At 38.2% G+C, this 18,771-nt stretch overlaps 1 protein-coding gene across 10 annotated transcripts in view; it reads left to right on the forward strand.

Moving 5' to 3' along the window:
- The window catches only part of DCDC1 (doublecortin domain containing 1), a 414,877-nt gene that overhangs the window by 205,298 nt on the left and 190,808 nt on the right, over positions 1-18,771 (forward strand). For all 10 annotated transcript variants that reach the window (XR_007774648.1, XR_007774649.1, XM_050954983.1 and 7 more), the window contains 3 exons: positions 2,617-2,742; positions 5,095-5,200; positions 17,298-17,435. Coding sequence is in view for 8 of the 10 variants with exons in the window: in XM_050954983.1 (XP_050810940.1) it covers positions 2,617-2,742; positions 5,095-5,200; positions 17,298-17,435 (370 nt within the window). In the remaining 2 variants the exon portion in view is untranslated. The remainder of the gene's footprint in view (positions 1-2,616; positions 2,743-5,094; positions 5,201-17,297; positions 17,436-18,771) is intronic.

The raw sequence follows: 18,771 nt of genomic DNA on the forward strand, positions 1-18,771 counted from the left end.
GAAAGAGAAAATTAGAATAATCCAATGAATAACGTTATGTGAAATATTGATTTTAAATGAGAATAAGTCACATAGGGCCATATTTTTAAAGGTATTTTAGGTGCTTAAAGATGCAATTAGGTGCATAACAGGATTATCAGAAGTGCTCAGGGGCTAAATTCCATTGATATCAAAGGGAGTTAGGTGCCTAGGTGCTTTTGAGAGTCCCATTAGATGCTTATCCACATCTTTAATCATCTAAATATCTTTTCAGATCTGGTTCCTAATTCTTAGCTAGTCAAGGCCATGATATTTCTCTAGAATCCTACAGAACACAGGCTGCATTTTCTAACTATTTGGGCTAAGAATTTCTTGTATTCAGACTGGTAAAACACTATGAGACACATCCAGGAAGACTCACATTGAAGTCAATAATTGAATTAAAAAAATGAGGAATCCTTGTGGCACCTTAGAGACTAACAATTTTATTTGAGCATAACCTTTCATTGGTTAAAACCCACTTCATCGGGTAGTCATTTATCAATACTTCAGTCTGTTTTACTTTTTTATTATGAGATTTTCTGGGGGCTTATATTTTGAAACTTAATGAGCTATTTTAGCATGATTTTACAAGCATTTAAAACAGTTTACTGTTTCCATTGATTATTGTCAAGGAAGCAGTTTGTTTATCTTCTTCTCTGACATCTGTGCTTGAACCGTCACAATGAGACTCCTATTCTGACTGGGGTTTTGGGCTCTGCCATAGAATATATTATTAATAGTAATAATAAAACTTGCTGTGCAGTCAGAAAACTGTAAAATATACAAGACATAATATAAACTTCATATGTAATGTTTTGCATAGAGCTCATATTTACTTATCATATTCAGCAGCAGGTGAGAATACAGTCTTGTGATGAATACTATTCAAATTCTCTATTTTTTCCTTTAGCAAACAAATCTATTTTTTCTTTTAATACTAATTCTTTACACTTCTACTCTGCTGGGAACAGAGTTATGTCAGATTTATGGCAAGTCTCTGGATGTACAGCACGATCTGAAAAAGTAATTGAGTAGTTTATTGATGACATTTCACTTTTCCTATGTATTATGACAGATTAAATTTCTGTGCAAATAATTCCTGTATATAACTGTTTCACCCAAAACTGATAACTTGTCACTGGGGTCATTCTTGGAGTAAACAGAAAATACAACCATTGTTTTTAGAGAATGTTCCAGAAAATGGCTTCTCTTAGCCATTCTTTTATACATCTTCAAATTGCCAGCTTTAAGTTAATGGAGTAGAGTATTTAATAATTTCAATAACAATGGATAATAAACTACAACATGATAAATAACAATTGAAATTTATATTTTAAAAATAATTTTGCTTTTTCTAATTTCTCAAACTTGTGCTTCCCTCAGAAGCAGACTAGGAGAGTATGCAAATAGCATACATTTCATTTTATGTGTTTTGGCACATTTTTAGAATTGATGTTCAGCATATTACTGTTTTCTTTGTTTAAAGTGACATTGACAACTCACAATTGGCTAATTTCACCAAAATGAAATAAAAGCATTTTAGTGAATTTGACCTGCCCCCTGAATACCTCTTACGTTAAAAAAAAAAAATACCATACAAACCAAGGGCCCTTAGCTAGGATCTCTGATTATCTGAATATGTTTTTTCCTTTGTTGCTGTGTAAAAGACCCAAATGAACAATGGGAAATTGATTGACTGTACAGTGGAAACAATGAAACTATGAATATACAAAAGTGCTATCAAATGCACAAAGTTAACAAATTAGAAAAAGAGCAAAAATATATTTATCTCCAGTATATTTCAATTTACTTTTCTATTCTAGTTGTTACTTGTAAGTAAAAATATTAATATGGAAATAGGATTTTAAAAGTTGACTGTGTGCCTTTAAAGAAATTTTACTAATAAGAGTATAAATGTAAGTTATTCATGCTTTATTAGATTTTAGTGTAACGTTGCTTACAACTATGAGACGAATAAAGGAATACGTCAGTTTAAAGGTTGATCTATTGATCACAGACCTCATTGGATTTTTCCCATTAAGGTTCAGCCAATTAAACAAACTAGTATTTATTATTGTATTTTGACAAAATAATACCTAATTTGTCTGTTTTATCAAAATATATTTATATTATTTAGTTATTGTTCATGAACATTAATCTGCAGTTTTCAGGTTTCAGAGTAGTAACCGTGTTCTTCGTTTATCCTTAGATGATTACCTGGGTGCTGATCATAATACTTATTTCTTCTGCCCAAATTGTTGTTTATTCCAGTAGAAGAGCTAATATTGCAAGACAAATTCAATTTGGTTGCTGTCCATAACCCATAGGTTAATAGAGACAAGAAGATGGCTGGGGAGAGAATTAGTATCTGAGATGGAAGCACCTGAACTAAAGACTAAAGCCTAAAGGCTACTAGATTACTCATGTTCTTTCCGATATATAAAATGCATTGGGTTTTAATGTTTTCTGTCTTCGTTCTCTCAACAGCATTTCCATTATGATCACTGCCTTTGTATGTATAAACTCATTATTGTTTTTGAAGCTGTTTGATTTTGTTTCAGAAAGGTTAGCTTTGATTTTATTTCCATTTTTCAGGTCTCCCTTAAACCGTGTTCTAAGTTTGACCTTTGACAGAGTGACTGCAGCTGAAAAGGATGGTATCACAGTTATTTATAAAACTCTTCTGGATCCTAACGTTGATCTGCTGCCTGGATGTGACAAGTATATTAACTTCTGCTTTTTCAAAGTTCTCTGAAACCCTAAACCCAAGAATACAGAGAAAGAAAGGGAGAAATATAGAGGATGATTAAAATGTTGAAAAGCTAGTCTGCAAATCTTCCTATGAATGTGACAATTTGTAACATTATTTCAGTGCACAGTACAACACATCAGTACTTCATCATCAGCTCTTCATGAGGTTACAATAGTTGTTAAAATTAATTTATTATACCTCATCCTTCAATTTTTACAAGCTGTGACTAAAATAAGTAGGGGGCTGTTATCCCTGTTTTTTTCTGCAACAGTTTAATGGGTAATTTCAATAAAGAAATGTTGAGTCTAGTGGAGGATGACCCACTGGTCCAACAGGCCTTGTGCCATGGAGCCCTGATCAATTGCAGGGCTCCAGAAATTGGAGCACTGGGCAGTCAGGTAGAGTGAAACAAGCCCATGCACCCTGACTCTGCTCTCCAGCTGGAGTGCCGGGCAAGTGAGGGAAGCCAATGCGCCCTGACCCCATTCCCTGGCTGGAGCAATGGGCAGGCGGGTGGAGTGGGGCAAGCCCCCGCTCCCCGACCCTGCTCCCTTCACTCCCGAGCAGGAATGCTGGGTGGGTGTGGCAAGCCCCGCACCCCAACCCCATTTTCCCATCAGGAGTGCTGGGGCAGGGGACGAGGGACTGCAGGCAGAAGGGGCGGGAAGGGGCCCCCACTTGCTCTGGTTCAGGAACCCCACAAAACCCTAATCTACCCCTGGTTGAGTCACTAATATATTTTAGTTCCAGTACTCTTATTGAAATATAAATAAAAGACTTTGCTTTTACATTTGCTAAAATGCATTTTAAAACATTTACCTATGAAACATTTCATTTTAACATGTTAAAATGCTGAAAATAAAAGTAGTCAGCTAAATAGCTGCTTGTGCATTTTTCAACACTTTATGTAAATTTCATATCCCAGGCCTCCTCTTTACTGGAAACAGTTATGCACATGAGTAAATAACATTAAGCATGTGAGTAGTCCCATTCAGTTAAAGAGGTTACTCACATGATCAAGGCTACTCAAGTGCTTAAATGTCTGCAGAATCAGAGCTTTATTTCCACCATTACATGTGCATATCAATTTAAAAATTCTAATTAGAACTGACTGTCACAATCAAAAATGCACTTCACTCCACTGATTCTGGAGCCTGCCTCCCAATCCCTACTCTGTAACAATAGCAGCCTATCAAATTAGTTCCTCTTTTATTTTCTGTTGGTATTGCCCACCTTTCTGCCTACTGCAGGATTGTTAAGATTCTGCAGAGTAAGTATTGGTGCCTTTCTCTGAGAGGCCCTAGCTACAGCTTCCATTTCACTGTAGCTTCCAGATCCTGCTGTCCTTTATACAACCACTGTTGCTTGGATGAGATAGGAGGGACAGGGAAATAGGGAGTCTTGCAGCACATGAGCAACTTTTATATGTGGGATGTCTAAAGTGTTTGAATACATAAGCACAAACATTTATATAATCATGTAGACTTAAAAAATGTGTAGATCAGGGCAGATTTTATTTCTGATTTTATATCAGTACGGGGTAACATCTCCTTTTCATATAATAAAGGGAAGACCTAAAAAGGAAAATGCACACAGTTTTGTTTTCCTGTTAATCTACTCCCCATTACTACACAAAAATTGTGTTTTTTAAAAATATTGGGTGAAATCTTGGTCTCATTGACGTCAGTGGCAAAACTCCCAACAATCAGGGCAACCAAGGATTCCCCTTCAGGCAACGAGCCAGCAAAGTTGGGTCAGTATCACCCTCCTTTCCCCCACTGTACAGCTCACAGTGTAGATGGTGTGTTAGAAGTGTGACTAAGAGATAGGATGTGGTTGGAGTGTTGCTGTACTACAGTGATTCCCAGGTGTTGAAATGACCATTACTCCTGCCATCATTAAGAGCAGTCTTGGAACTGCTTTAAGTTGCACGAGGGGTCAAATTAGTCCATGAATGCCTCTGATCAGGAGAGAGCAAAAGTAGTATAAAACCATCTTTTCTCTACCCCTTTGGGTTCCTTGCACCAAGTACAATTTGGTTGGACCAAACGACTGGGACCAAAGTGTCAAAATGTTGTCCATTGGATTTTAGGTTTAACTTTGATTTAAGCCTGTGTATAATTTATAATATTTAAATTAGCACACCTTATACTGAGCATTGCTTATACTTTTTTACTGTTTATAAGTCTTAATTATATGCTAACACACAGTTAACATATCTGAAAATATGTAAACTTTAGTTTAAATATAGAAGCTGTAGTAGTACTCTTTAAATAAAAAGTCCCAATAAAGAATCTTGTAATGACTTTTTTTATTCTCAGTTGGGAAGCTTGTACAGAATTTCCAGGCAACTTCCAGTGCACAAACCACCAGACACTTCAAAACTTGGAAAAGGTGGACATGAATAGCCATTTTATACAGTACAAGGTAAGTTTATTCTTTTTTGTTAGCACAAAACTGTGACATAGATTAAGTATGACTTTTTATATACCTGACTTTCACTTCCTATTTTGTGCAAGTTAGCATTCTGAATGTTCTAATTCCATTGATGTAACAAGTGTCCCATAAATGCAGACACTCCAAAGGTTAACATCCTTGCTTTTTACAATAGATTTCAAAATGAAAGAAAATCAAAATTATTAGTCTAATACAGTAACTATTATTTGCTGCTTATATTTTGGTGGTGTTTGTATAAAATTTGAGTTCAGAATTTCATTTTGATACTGTAATTTTCTTTTGCATTTAAAGTACCATAATACAGAAGGAATAAGCATATAAGCCTCACTTATCAAACCAAATGTATTTGGTAACTGAAAAAGTAGACCCAGGTCCTAATCTAATATATTCATATAAAACCTCTGAGTAAAGTCATCTTGATTGTTCAAATCATTTAAATTAAGCCAGTTATTGTGACTACTTTAAGTTTACTTAGAAAAGCGAATAGAGTACAACTTTAAAGCTGTCATGCACCTTTTTACATTGAGGCCTGGTCTACACTACGCATTTAAACTGATTTTAGCAGCATTAAACCGATTTAACGCCGCACCCGTCCACACTACGAGGCCCTTTATATCGATATAAAAGGCTCTTTAAATCGGTTTCTGTACTCGTCCCCAACGAGAGGAGTAGCGCTGAAATCGGTATTACCATATCATAGCGTGGCCGCAAATCAACAGTATTGGCCTCCGGGCAGTATCCCACAGTGCACCACTGTGACCACTCTGGACAGCAATCCGAACTCGGATGCACTGGCCAGGTAAACAGGAAAAGCCCTGCGAACTTTTGAATTGCATTTCCTGTTTGCCCAGTGTGGAGCTCTAATCAGCACGGGTGGCGATGCAGTCCCAAATCCAAAAAAAGCTCCAGCATGGACCGTACGGGAGATACTGGATCTGATTGCTGTATGGGGAGACGAATCTGTTCTATCAGAGCTCCGTTACAGAAGACGAAATGCCAAAGCATTTGAAAAAAATCTCCAGGCTACACAGTGCTGCGTAACAAGTGTAACAGAAAGCCAAAGAATCAAATGGACACTCATGGAGGGAGGGAGGGGGTAAGGAGGACTCCAGCTATCCCACAGTCCACAGCAGTCTCCGAAAAGTATTTGCATTCTTGGTTAAGCTCCCAATGCCTGTAGGTTCAAACACATTGTCCGGCGGGGTCCAGGGTATAGCTCATCAATTTACTCCCTCCCCACCCCACGTGAAAGAAAAGGGAAAAAAATCGTTTCTTGACTTTTTTTAATGTCACCCTGTGTGTACTGAATGCTGCTGGTAGACGCGATGCTGCAGCAGTAAAGAGCAGTATCTGCTCCTCTTCCCTCCCCGGTGGCAGACGGTACAATATGCTTGATTGCTGCAGTACCATCATCTGCCCGTGAGTGCCCCTGGCTGGCCTCAGGTGAGGCCGGCTGAGGGGGGCGCCTGGGTAAAAATAGGAATGACTCCCGGTCATTCCCAGTAGATGGTACAGAACGGCTGGTAACCGTCCTCATCATAGCAACTGGGGGCTGAGCTTCTATCAGCCCCCTCCCTTTCACGTGTAAAGAAAAGATTCTATACTGCCTGGACTATCATAGCAACTGGAGGCTGCCTCCCCCTCATTTTATCTCATTAACAAGTCACTGTTTCTTATTCCTGCATTCTTTATAACTTCATGACACAAATGGGGGGAACACTGCCACGGTAGCCCAGGAAGGTTGGGGAGGAGGGAAGCAACAGGTGGGGTTGTTGCAGGGGCACCCCCCTAGAATGGCATGCAGCTCATCATTTCTGCGGGATCTGACACGGAGCGGCTGTGCTCTCTGGTTCTCTGGTACACTGGTTCTCTAGTACACTTGCCCCATATTCTAGGCAGGACTGACTCTATTTTTAGATACCATAAAGGAGGGATTGACTCGGGGAGTCATTCCCATTTTTGCCTTTGCGCCCCCGGCCGACCTCAGCCAGGGGCACCCATGATAGCAGCAGACGGTACAGAATGACTGATAACCATTTCTGCTATCATGCAAAAGCAAATGAATGCTGCTGTGTAGCGCTGCAGTATCGCCTCTGTCAGCTGCATCCAGTACACATACGGTGATAATAAAAAAAAGCTGATCGGGCTCCATGGTTGCCGTGCTGACGTCTGCCAGACCAATCCAGGGAAATAGGGCGTGAAATGATTGTCTGCCGTTGCTTTCCTGGACGAAGGAATGAGTGATGACACTTACCCAGAACCACCTGCAACAATGATTTTTGCCCCATCAGGCACTGGGATCTCAACCGAGAATTCTAAGGGGCGGGGGAGACTGCGGGAACTATGGGATAGCTACGGAATAGCTACCCACAGTGCAAAGCTCCAGAAATCGACGCTAGCCTTGGACCATGGATGCACTCCACTGAATTAATGTGCTTAGTGTGGCCGCATGCACTTGTCTTTATACAATCTGTTTTACAAAACCGGTTTATGTAAAATCGGAATAATCCCGTAGTGTAGACGTACCCTGAGTCTATTAAAGATTCTTCGCACAGATTCTTCACTAACAAAGAGGCAGCTTAGTCCAGAGTGGAAGGAAGTGGCATTCTATTCTTTCCTGAACCACTGACTAGCTATGTGATCATGGGAAAGTCAGTTTACTTCCCTGAGCCTGTTTCCTCTTCCACATGTTGTCTTTCTTGTCTTTTTAAAATGTTAACTCCTTAGAGCAGGGTTTGTCTCTCACTTTAGACAGTGCCTAGCACAGCTCTGTGATACAAATAATAATACTGAGACAAACCTTGTTCCTGACCCCCAATGGCAAATAAAGTTCAATAGACAGCAGGACTGCACCAGATTGCTCCCCTAAATGCCAGAACTGCACCAGATTGCTCCCCCTAAAGCAGCCCTGCAGAATGCAGATTGGTGCAGATTGCTCCCCTAAATGCCTCTCCTGACATGATGTCAGGAGAGGCATTTAGGGGAGCAATCTGCACCGGTCTGCATTCTACAGGGCTGCTTCTGTAACAGTGTAAAGGGTTGTTTCCTGTGTAGTGGGGCAACAGCATAAGTTACTGTGTTCAAGTTATGGTTATCTAAAGCACCATTTTTATGTTGTCGCAGCCCTAAAGCCTATGCTTAAACGTTTGTCCAACTGTCAGTCAAAAGGTCACATTGGTACCGTGTGCAGCACCATAGTGCCATGTGCTTATTCCCGCTCTTTTCCCTGGCACCTAAGCGTCAGACTAGTGCGGTGTGCAAAAATGCCAGTGTGCCTGTTCTCGAACCTTCTGTCGGTCAAAAGGTCAAGTTAGTGCTGTGTGCAAAAGCATAGGGCTGTGTGGAAAAGTAGTGTGCCGGGTGCAGCTGTCATTGACGTAGAGGGCACCAGCTCGGAACCTGGTTGGTGAAGGAGATCAGGGCCGATCAGACGCTGACACGAGTAAGAGTCTTCGAATAAAACTAAGTCTTGCGCCAAAATCTGCAGGAGTATCCACGGGTTAGCTGAAAGGCCTGATCATCCTTTCAGCCAGGGTCTCCTCCGGATTTAGCTGGCTCGGGTCCTCTCGATTCACTTTCTTTTTTGGATTATTTTCCCGCCAATTCATCATGCCCTTGGTGTCTGTACTGCTGGTCAGCTGTGCCCGGAGTGTGCTGTAAATACTCTGTTTGTTTAACTTCTTCCCTTTTTCCCCTCCCTTATTTGATACCAAGTTGTGTATATAGTATATAAGAGTCAAATTGATGTATTGATTGCTATTGTGATTAATTGTTGTATTTTACAATATTCGGTTAATGTGTGCACAGTTTACTTAGTTTTGTGTATCTGTTCTGGATTTTAGTAAGCAGTTGATTATAGACTGCTTGGTTTCTTGTTGTTGGATGTAAATAGACTGTTTCAAGTTGTGTGTATATTCTTGTTCTGAGAGTATTGTTAGTTGGTAAAAGTGCTCCTCCCCAGCCCAAGTTGCAACTTATCCCCATTAATAAACAACTACTTGGTTTTGAATTTCAACCTGTCACGTTTTGATTTTCCTCCCTCAATCAAATCCTTACCCGAACCTGCATTGGTCTCGGGCATATGTTACCTGATATTGTTTATATATTAGTACATTGTTTTGATTATGCTTCTGGTGTCTGGTATAAATGTGTTCCAAAATGACCTTGAGATGCATAAATCTATAGATCAGCAATGGGGAAAAGATAAAACATCTGAATCCTACTAATGCCTACCTACAGTAAAATATGAGAAACAAACCTGAGGAGATAAAGAATGGGATAGTTAATATAAGCTTAAAAACTATAGCTGTGCTAACCTATTGAGGCGTATACATTTGGAAACAGGGTGAGAGTATCCAACAATTACACATCTGGGGGTGAACAGTGTATTGTGAATGATAATTTGATATCCTCAAGAGAGCTAAAATTCAGGGCAGAGGTGCTGGATACCTACAGTATTTTGTATTTGCGAACCTTGGAGCTCAATGAGGTGCAGAAGACACTAAGAAGATTACACACTGAAAAGGCAAAAGGCTCAGATGTTCTGGATACATACATTTTTAAATTGACTTCAGGTATAGATATTATTGCTCAACCTCTAGCTGTTCTTGTCAATAGAAGATTAAAAATAAAGCCTTTCCCGCTGAGTAGAATTTATGACATACAATCCCAATGCGTGCATCTGGGACTACAGATAACCCTGACAATTACAACCTGTTGCTCTTTTGTCACTAGTGAGGAAGAATGGCCTATACATCAGCAAGGTGGGATAGATGACCATCAGTAGATGTCATCCTTGGGCACTTTCTTAGGTCAGGTTATTTGTCCATTCATACTGCTTTTGTGGAATTCATCATATTGTACTGTTAACAAAGGAAGTCTTGGAGAAACTGTAATTTTGGACCTTACACACACTTCTATATGCTTGACCTTTTACTGAGCATGTAGAGCAATTTAAACTTTAGTGCACAAGTTCCTGAATTGTTTCACTCATATTTGTGACATAATGGTAAAATTTCAAGGTGCTGTATAAGACTTTAAGTCCTCAGTTCCCACTAATGTTAAAAGAAGTTGTACATTCTTCTCAGTCAATCAACGTTGGATAAAATTCACCCCGTGCAGAGATCCAGCTCATGGCCTAAGTACCACTTGAGTCCTGCTTTAACTGTTTAATACTTTTAATACAATTATTTTGTCAAATTCAAGTCCTCTAAACATATCACACAAAGGCTGTCAATATTAAAAAAGAGTACTAAGAAAAAAAATCCCACTGCACTGGTACATGTTTCACTGGCAAGTAAGACATTGCTACCACCATTTGACAATATTCCCACTTGAAGTTTCTGTTTCTTGTTTTAAAAAAGATATAAAATCCAAGCAACTCTCCTTCCAGGAACTAAACTATTCATATTCAGGAAATATGAAATCAGCTATAATACATCATCTTCCAAACCATTCATCCAAATCTGTCATCACTACTTTTATTTTGATGCTCATTCAAAAGAAGTTACAGCAGCTTCATTTTGAGAATGTGTATATATATTTCAAATATTAAACTATATGTATTTGTTGAAGATTATTAATCTTCTTATGTTATTAATATATAATATAGTCTTCAACAATAACATAGTTTAGCCAGAAAAGAAATACTGAAGCCTAAATGCCTTCTGATAGAAACTCTGATCAATGATTCAGAAATCTTCTCGGGCATGATGTATTAATCCTGGCCAAGTCCAAAAGGATATGAACCCTCACCATCCCTTATATTTTAGAAAACCTTTGCACTTCCACACTACTTGTATAACTGTCTCTCTATCAGTAATAGAAATGAGAGTCCCAAATTAAATTTCAACTTAAAAAGAAGATGGATGAGCATAACAGATGACCTATTCTTTAATAGGATTCTAAAATATTTAAGAGTGTGGTGAAAAGGAAAGATTTTCAGAAGCACCCAAATGGATGTCACTTTTTTCTCAGAACTCACTTCAGGTGGTTTAAAAAGTCTCACCTTGCATTCAGCATCTAATATAAATTCTAAAAATCTTCAGATAATGGTAACTTACAAATATTAGAAACTAGCTGTTTTGAGGTTATTATCTTTATTCTGTGATATAAAGTAGCACTATATTAAGAACTCCAATTAATCTTTAAACTATCATTCATTGAAGCTCTACAACAGGGGTCGGCAACCTTTCAGAAGTGCTATGCTGAGTCTTAATTTATTCACTCTAATTTAAGGTTTCACATGCCAGTAATACATTTTAACGTTTTTGGAAAGTCTCTTTCGATAAGTCTATAATATATAATTAAACTATTGTTGTATGTAAAGTAAATAAGGTTTTTTAAATGTTTAAGAAGCTTCATTTAAAATAAAATTAAAACGCAGAGCCTCCCGGACCGGTGGCCAGGACCTGGGCAGTGTGAGTGCCACTGAAAATCAGCTTGCGTGTCACCTTCGGCACATGTGCCATCGGTTGCCTACCACTGCTCTGCAATATTAAATCCCAATGCATTTGTACATGTACCAAGAGATTCTACTTTTTATCAAAGTCAAGTAATTTCAAATTAAAAGAATCAGTCTTATAGCCCATTAAAGACAGCAGCAATGTGACTTTAGATAATGTTTTTTAAAAAATTGATGCTGACAATTATCTTCTTGGACATTCTCTATTGCAATGCCTGGAAAAAAAATTAACATGAAGAGAAAGATAAAATAAGAAAACTTTTTCTCCTACCACTTTTCCCTATACCAGTTGCCACTGGCCTGTTTCTCCTCTCATTTGCACCAGTCATATACTAGTGTAATTCTACTGATTCCATTGGAATTACTCTTGAATTACACTGGTATAAGTGAGAGGAGAACTGCATATTTATTAGTGTCTTTCTCTTAGTTGGTCATTGGTCATCTCTTGAAAGACAATTTAACAAAAGGAAAGAAAGTAATAAAGTAATATTTCATTTAAGTTTAACACAGTCAACTTGGACTCTGGTTAGAAAGCTGATGTAACTGGGCAGAGGAGAATTACCCTACTAGCAGGGAATATCCTTCAGTGGCATAGAACTTCCCTGCTGTTGTCATTAAGGGTGTATTAAGAGGAGAGGCAAGACTACAGCACTGAGAAATAGCAACAACATCCCCTCTACCAAAAGACCTCTAGCGGGCCAGCCCTCTCCAGAAAGCCAAAAAGGGATTGTGATTGCTGGAGAGACGATGTGGCCAGAATGGTTATACAGTGCACGGATTCAGCACATCCTTGGAGCAGCCTCTACCAGTAAGGCTCCTATATTGCCCAGTCCATAGTTAAATCTGTTAACTATTAGTGCTGGCAGGAAACAGGGTTGAGGATAGCTAATATTCTCACCTGTCCTTCTCAGTGTGACTCCTCCATAAGGCCCAGACTCTCAAAGAGATGTATAATTTGCACCTCCCTCCATTGCTTTCAGTCAATTAATCTGACCTTGTAACTTCAGTGCTATCACTCCCTTAGAAAATTCCTCCTCAATATAAAAATGCATCATTCACAATGTGCAGTAATACCTACAGTCAGCTCACTTAAATGCATATTTATAGTGCTGTGTAAATCATTGGCTCTCAACCTTTCCAAACTACTGTGCCCCTTTCAGGAATCTGATTTGTCTTGTGTACCCCAAGTTTCACCTCACTTAAAAACTACTTGCTTACAAAACAGACCTAAAAATACAAGTGTCACAGCAACCTATTACTGAAAAATTGCTTACTTTCACATTTTACCATATAATTATAAAATAAATCAATTGAAATATAAATATTGTGCTTACATTTCAATGTATAGAATATAGAGCAGTATAAACAAATCATTGTCTGCCTGAAATTTTAGTGTGTACTGACTTCACTAATGGCTTTTATGTAGCCTGTTGTAAAACTAGGCAAATAACTAGATGAGTTGATGTAACCCCTGGAAGACCTCTGTATACCCCCAGGGGTACATATACCCCTGGTTGAGAACCAGTAGCTGTAAATAATAACAGTAAAGTAACAAGTCCCTTTTTATAGACCAAGTCTCAGCTAATGTTAGTGAATGAATTTTTTCAGATGTTGTCTATGATAACTTGGCTTTCCTCATACAATTTCCAATATTGTTTATGGCTGCACCATATGCTTTATCCCTTTGCCTTTTTTCTGAAAGGAAGAATTTTCAAGTAATAATTTTATTAGAGGGTGGAATGGATGTTTTGCTTGTTTCTATCTGTGGGCTTATGTTTAATAGCATGTATGACAGAAACGAGGTACTCTGTGGTATGTGATATTATAGCTTAGCATAGCACAGCACATGCTATGAATATAATTTTCAATGCAATTTCTAATGCTTTTTTGAGCACTTTAGCTCACTCAAGTTGCATATCTTCAGTTCACTGTCATAGGCTGCTAGTTTGAAGCAAAACTATCAAATATAATGAAAGTGAAATCTCAAATAAAAGTTAATGGCCATTGTTGCTTCTATGGGGTGCCATTGCCCGAAGCTCTGCAGGTTTTAAACATCATCTGAAGCTGGTGAGAGAGGAACATGCTGTTGCTTCTTTATCTAGTGTCACTTGGGTACTGTCCAGCTTTATTATCTCCTGGTGAACAGCATGGTGTTAGTCCTGAGTGCCAGCCTGTGATGAATACAAAGGGCTAGTGCTTCCTCACTGCTGCACCACTAAACCAAATGTTAAAAGATTAAAACCTGTGGTAGTGATAACAAGAGTATAGGGACTTGCAGCAGGTGTTATACAAAGAGGCATACATCATAATGATACTTGTGTCTAATTCCAACCCAAACAATCTTCTACCCAGTTGTAGTGAAACCTCTGATATCTGATAGCAATTTATAATAGTGAGGTTGAGTAAGAGTGCTGTCTTAAGCCTGGAGCCTTTGGAGGAGGATTAGTAGAATATTCATTGTCATTGTACAATAACTGTGGGGATTCCCTTGTAAGATCTGCCTGCTGCTGGCTAACGGGTATTATGAAATCAAATATCTCTGTACCAGATGTGTTTATGTTCTGCTTCTGCTGCTTTGCCAGCCTCAATATATGCTCCACTCCATTTGCTTTCAGAAGGGAGTGGATTAGAAGTAAGTCAACAACACATTTTTCCCACATCGCTATTTTTATCTAATATCTCATTTCAGGCTGGGATTTTTGTTTTTCCCCCTTCTTTTTGAGTGCTTAGTTTGAGTTCTGAACATCCTTTCTAATTAGGCTTTTCTGTTCATTTGCAATTCAAAAGCCCCACCAACAGTAGCTGATGCATGTGGGCACAAGCTTATAGCAGATAGTTTCATTCCTACATCTCTATGGTTTAAAAATGGTTCTGTTGAAATCAAAGTAATTTATTTCCAGTGAAACTTTAATCACCTCGCCAAGTACATAGGGCCAATATCATCTGCAATAACAACATTATCCTTACTGGAATTACTGTTGGCCCATTGAATTTTATCCTAATCACAAGAGATACTGATCATTGTATTTCAGACTTGTTAGAAGTGTATAACACCTCCAATACAGAAATCGTAGGTTAAATCTCCATTATATTGATCTGCTGTCTTGTGGTTATACAAAATATTTGGGTCATAAATTTCATGGAAGCAGTCATTGAACAGTGAGTGTTTTGGCTTATACATCAGTAGTCCTTATATTACAGAGCAAGCACTGCTAATTTAGACACAGTCTCATTTAAAATAAGTATTATTCCATCCAGGTGGGATTCTGAGGGTGAACAATGAGTCTATTCATTTCCTTTCACTTCCTCTTAACAATAGGAAGCAGAATATTGTTTTTTGTTACTACAGCCTTGTCTTAGAAGCTTATAAAGATGTCGAATGATGTGGTTCATTCAAAAGCTTTTCTTTCCTCAAACATTTTAACAAGGGTCACATTGCAAGTGTTAAGACATGATGGACCTCCAGTGTTTGTTGGAAGCATGATGTGCCTCTACAGAAAGCATTCTCTGAGGACAAAAGGATCTTGTCAGTCGCTTGGTATTGAGACTTTTAAGATTTCACTTCAAGTAATAGATTGTGCCCAATCGTATTCACTTAAAGTACAGCTTGCAATTTATTCTGGCAAAGATACACATTTTGGGTCTCCTAAAAGCATACTAAGCATATTTTATTTATATGAGATTATTTTTTTTAATATTGTCACTATATAGCCAAAAATAACAGAAGATCTTGTCACCTTTTCTTATCATCATCTTCAGTTCTTATAAATATTCAGGGCCTGATCTTCAGCTGCATTAGCTTCAGAGGAGTTATACAGATTTACACCATCTGAGGATCTGGTCCTCAGTTGTTAATCAGAATGAAAACCTGTTTTGATGCTATCATGCTCCTTTCCTGTCAGGATGAAGGGGCTATTTTCTTTCATCAAAGACTAATGGAACCTGTAAGGATTCAAGGGCTCTCAGGAAGAATACTCTCTTGTGGCAGACTGCTCTGCTGATCTATGAGAGACATTATAATGATCTGTTATCCTTAACTATTTATACAGTGACTCCTAAACACCTGCTTCCTTGCACTCATCCTTGGAAATCACTAAGTGACCTACAACTGCTAAAGTGGGAGGAATTCAGGGTGGGGACCTTGTGTTTGTATAGCATAATAGGCCTCTGATCCAAACTGGGGTTTCAGGGTCCTATTGTATTATTAGTTATTATTGAATATTTATAATATAATGCATATAATATGTCCAGAGGGTTTTTGTTTCCATAGGAACCTCAAAATTCTGAGCAACAAAACTGTTTTGAGTTGGAAACAGTCTACTAGACTGAAACTATTTGCCTTTCATGGCAGAGTCTGACACTGTGAAGCTTTTTCAAATTATTTTACAAATAAGATTGTGGAGATCTGGACTGAACTGTCTGTCTGTGTGGTAACAGAGTCAATTTGCAGGAGGAATACAATTTTCTCTACCTCATTTGCAGCTGGTCATACTCACTTAGGTTCTGAAGGTGCTGGGGAATTGAATATATTATGACCTGTACGTTACATGTGTCTTCAGGATGGCGAGAAAAGACTTAATGGGGCCAAGGATCTGGCCCTTGTTTTTCTCACATACAGATTTATACCTCAATCATTCACTGATAATTTCTAGTGAAAACATCAAGTAGTGTTTGTGTTAGCTAGTGTATCCCAAGCCTATTGAAGAGAAGTCATAGAACATTCAAATTTGTTGCAGAATGGTCTTATATCTGTAACTAATGGGACTTGTGTGTGCAAGTCTTTGTGCCTTGATGAAATAAAACTCCATTAATAAAGTGAGAGCCTCTTTCAGATTATTATCTCCATATTCAAGTACTTAGCAAATTATTAGCTGATTGTCAAGGGCAATTCTCACGACTAGAGTAGGAACATGTAACTTCAAAGTTATAATGGTTAACTTTCTGTAAACCAGATTTTTAAGTAATCTTATAGTTTTTATTTTAATTACATTAAAATTAGTTGTAATTGGTAAGTACAGTATTAAGTACATTACTTTATTCAATCTATAGCATAGCTAAAATGTATCGGTTTCACTGTAACTGTTCTCCTTCTAATGTTAGGTTTTAACATACAGGTCACATAATCAGTACTGTAGGACTATTTTCTGTCTGTCACTGTAGCTGTGCTGGAAGAAGTATGTTGCACTGCATTTAGACCCAGGGCAGGTTAGTTCCCTCTTAGAGCAAGAGGGAGGCTAGGATGAAGGTCTGCACTTAGGGAAATGCAACAGTGCCTGGTGTCTTGTTTGGGTATCAAGGCCAAAATGCACTCAGCCCTTAAAATGATGAAACCATAATATGTTGTAATCCAATCTATTTATTGAGATTAACATAATTCACAAATATTACTTTATGTATACGTACATGTTGGCCAAATCATCTTGAACCTGTAAAGTACCTGTAAAGTACTCAGAATCTGTAAAGTACAAAATACAATGTCTACCGTAGAATACTAAGGTTGTATGGTACATTAGCAGGCATTTTGTAGTATTTGCTGAATATTTCTAGTGGTATTAATTTAAAATACCAATTACAGTAATGCTCTTGTTTTTTTAATATGTTTAGGCCGATCCCCAGATAGTTTTTCATGTCTCTGTTGCCATGGATAAAATGAGGAAAGTACTTCCCAGAAGAATGGACTGTCAGGATCTAAAAGTCCCATCAACACTGTGGCCTTTGGCTAACATGTGGCTAATCACAAAGGTATTGTATTGATCAGATAGGATATCAATTTTAGTGGAAATAAATGAAATTCACTGGCATAAAAGGGAAGATTAATTATAAGAGGCATCACAATTAGGCTTTGCAGTCTTCAGTGTTTTGGGCTACTTCAGAGGTCTCTATTTTGTGGGCTAATAATAATGTCATTATGGCAGCTTTTTCTTTAACTTTGATCAGACTCTATGATATTAAAGTTAGATTTTTTAAAATTTAAAATATGAATTCTCCTCTTGGGGTCAATCTTGTCGCCACCTCCCCAAGCCTAGTCGGGGTTCTGTTGCACTGGGGGTTCAGGGAAGAATAGGAAACTGGGAATCTGCACAGTGGCACATATCCTCCATGTGACATGGAGCCTGACTGTGCAGGGTCTCCTTATACCTTACAACAGGGAAGGTGGAGTGGGAGCAACCACTGGAGTTTTGGCTACATAGATAGTTTCATCACCCCCAGGATAGACTATGGGATTAATTTTACATGGAGTCAAGGGTCAATTCTTTATAGGAGCTATGAATCATGCAACATACAGGCAACCCACTTTAAAAAAAAAAAGATAAAGGTATTAATAAAAAAAGATAAAGATATTAACGTTTTCTGCTGTTCCTTTTTTGCTAGTGGACTGAATTAAAATCCTGATACTAATCTAGAGAGCACTTAATAGATCAAGTGCTGGGTTTGTTTGTTTTTTCAAAGACCACTTGTTCTTCCACAACCTACCAAAACAGCTGTGCTCAGCAGTTAAGATGCAGCTGGTGAAGTACAGGATAAAACTTCCAGGTGCCAGCACCAGAGCATGCTCATTGGTCAGAGCCCAGCTGTAAAACACTGTTCCAGAGGAGTGCAGACTGAACACAAGCTGATAGTATTTAGATCAAAATGCAGGGGCTACCTTTCTGCTGAAACCTTTGGAAATAATGATATCTTTCTTGTGGCCACCATTTGATAGAGAAGACAAAGGACAGGCTGAAAGTAAGGATAAAAAGAAAGCGGTAGAGGGGGGAGATAAACCAATGCAAAATTTGGCTCTAATTTGTTATGTGAAGTTGCTGTATTTTGGAGAAAGGAGACATACCGACATTAGCCATTTTATTCTGTGTTTTACTTTATGCTTTCAGCTATGGATTAATATCAAGCAACATATATTTGTTACATTATGTACCGCCTTGGAAAAGAAAATAATCTTTCTTGTACTGTTGGTGATGGGAATTGGGCAAGCTATTAGCAATTGCTATTAAGTTAGTCTGGTATTTGTCCTAGCTAATGAAGACAACATTTTTAAACTTAATTCCTATCATGTTGCTTCTCAGGAAGTGAATTATTA

This window comes from Gopherus flavomarginatus, chromosome 5 (assembly GCF_025201925.1).
Source record: "Gopherus flavomarginatus isolate rGopFla2 chromosome 5, rGopFla2.mat.asm, whole genome shotgun sequence".
NCBI lineage: Eukaryota > Metazoa > Chordata > Testudines > Testudinidae > Gopherus > Gopherus flavomarginatus.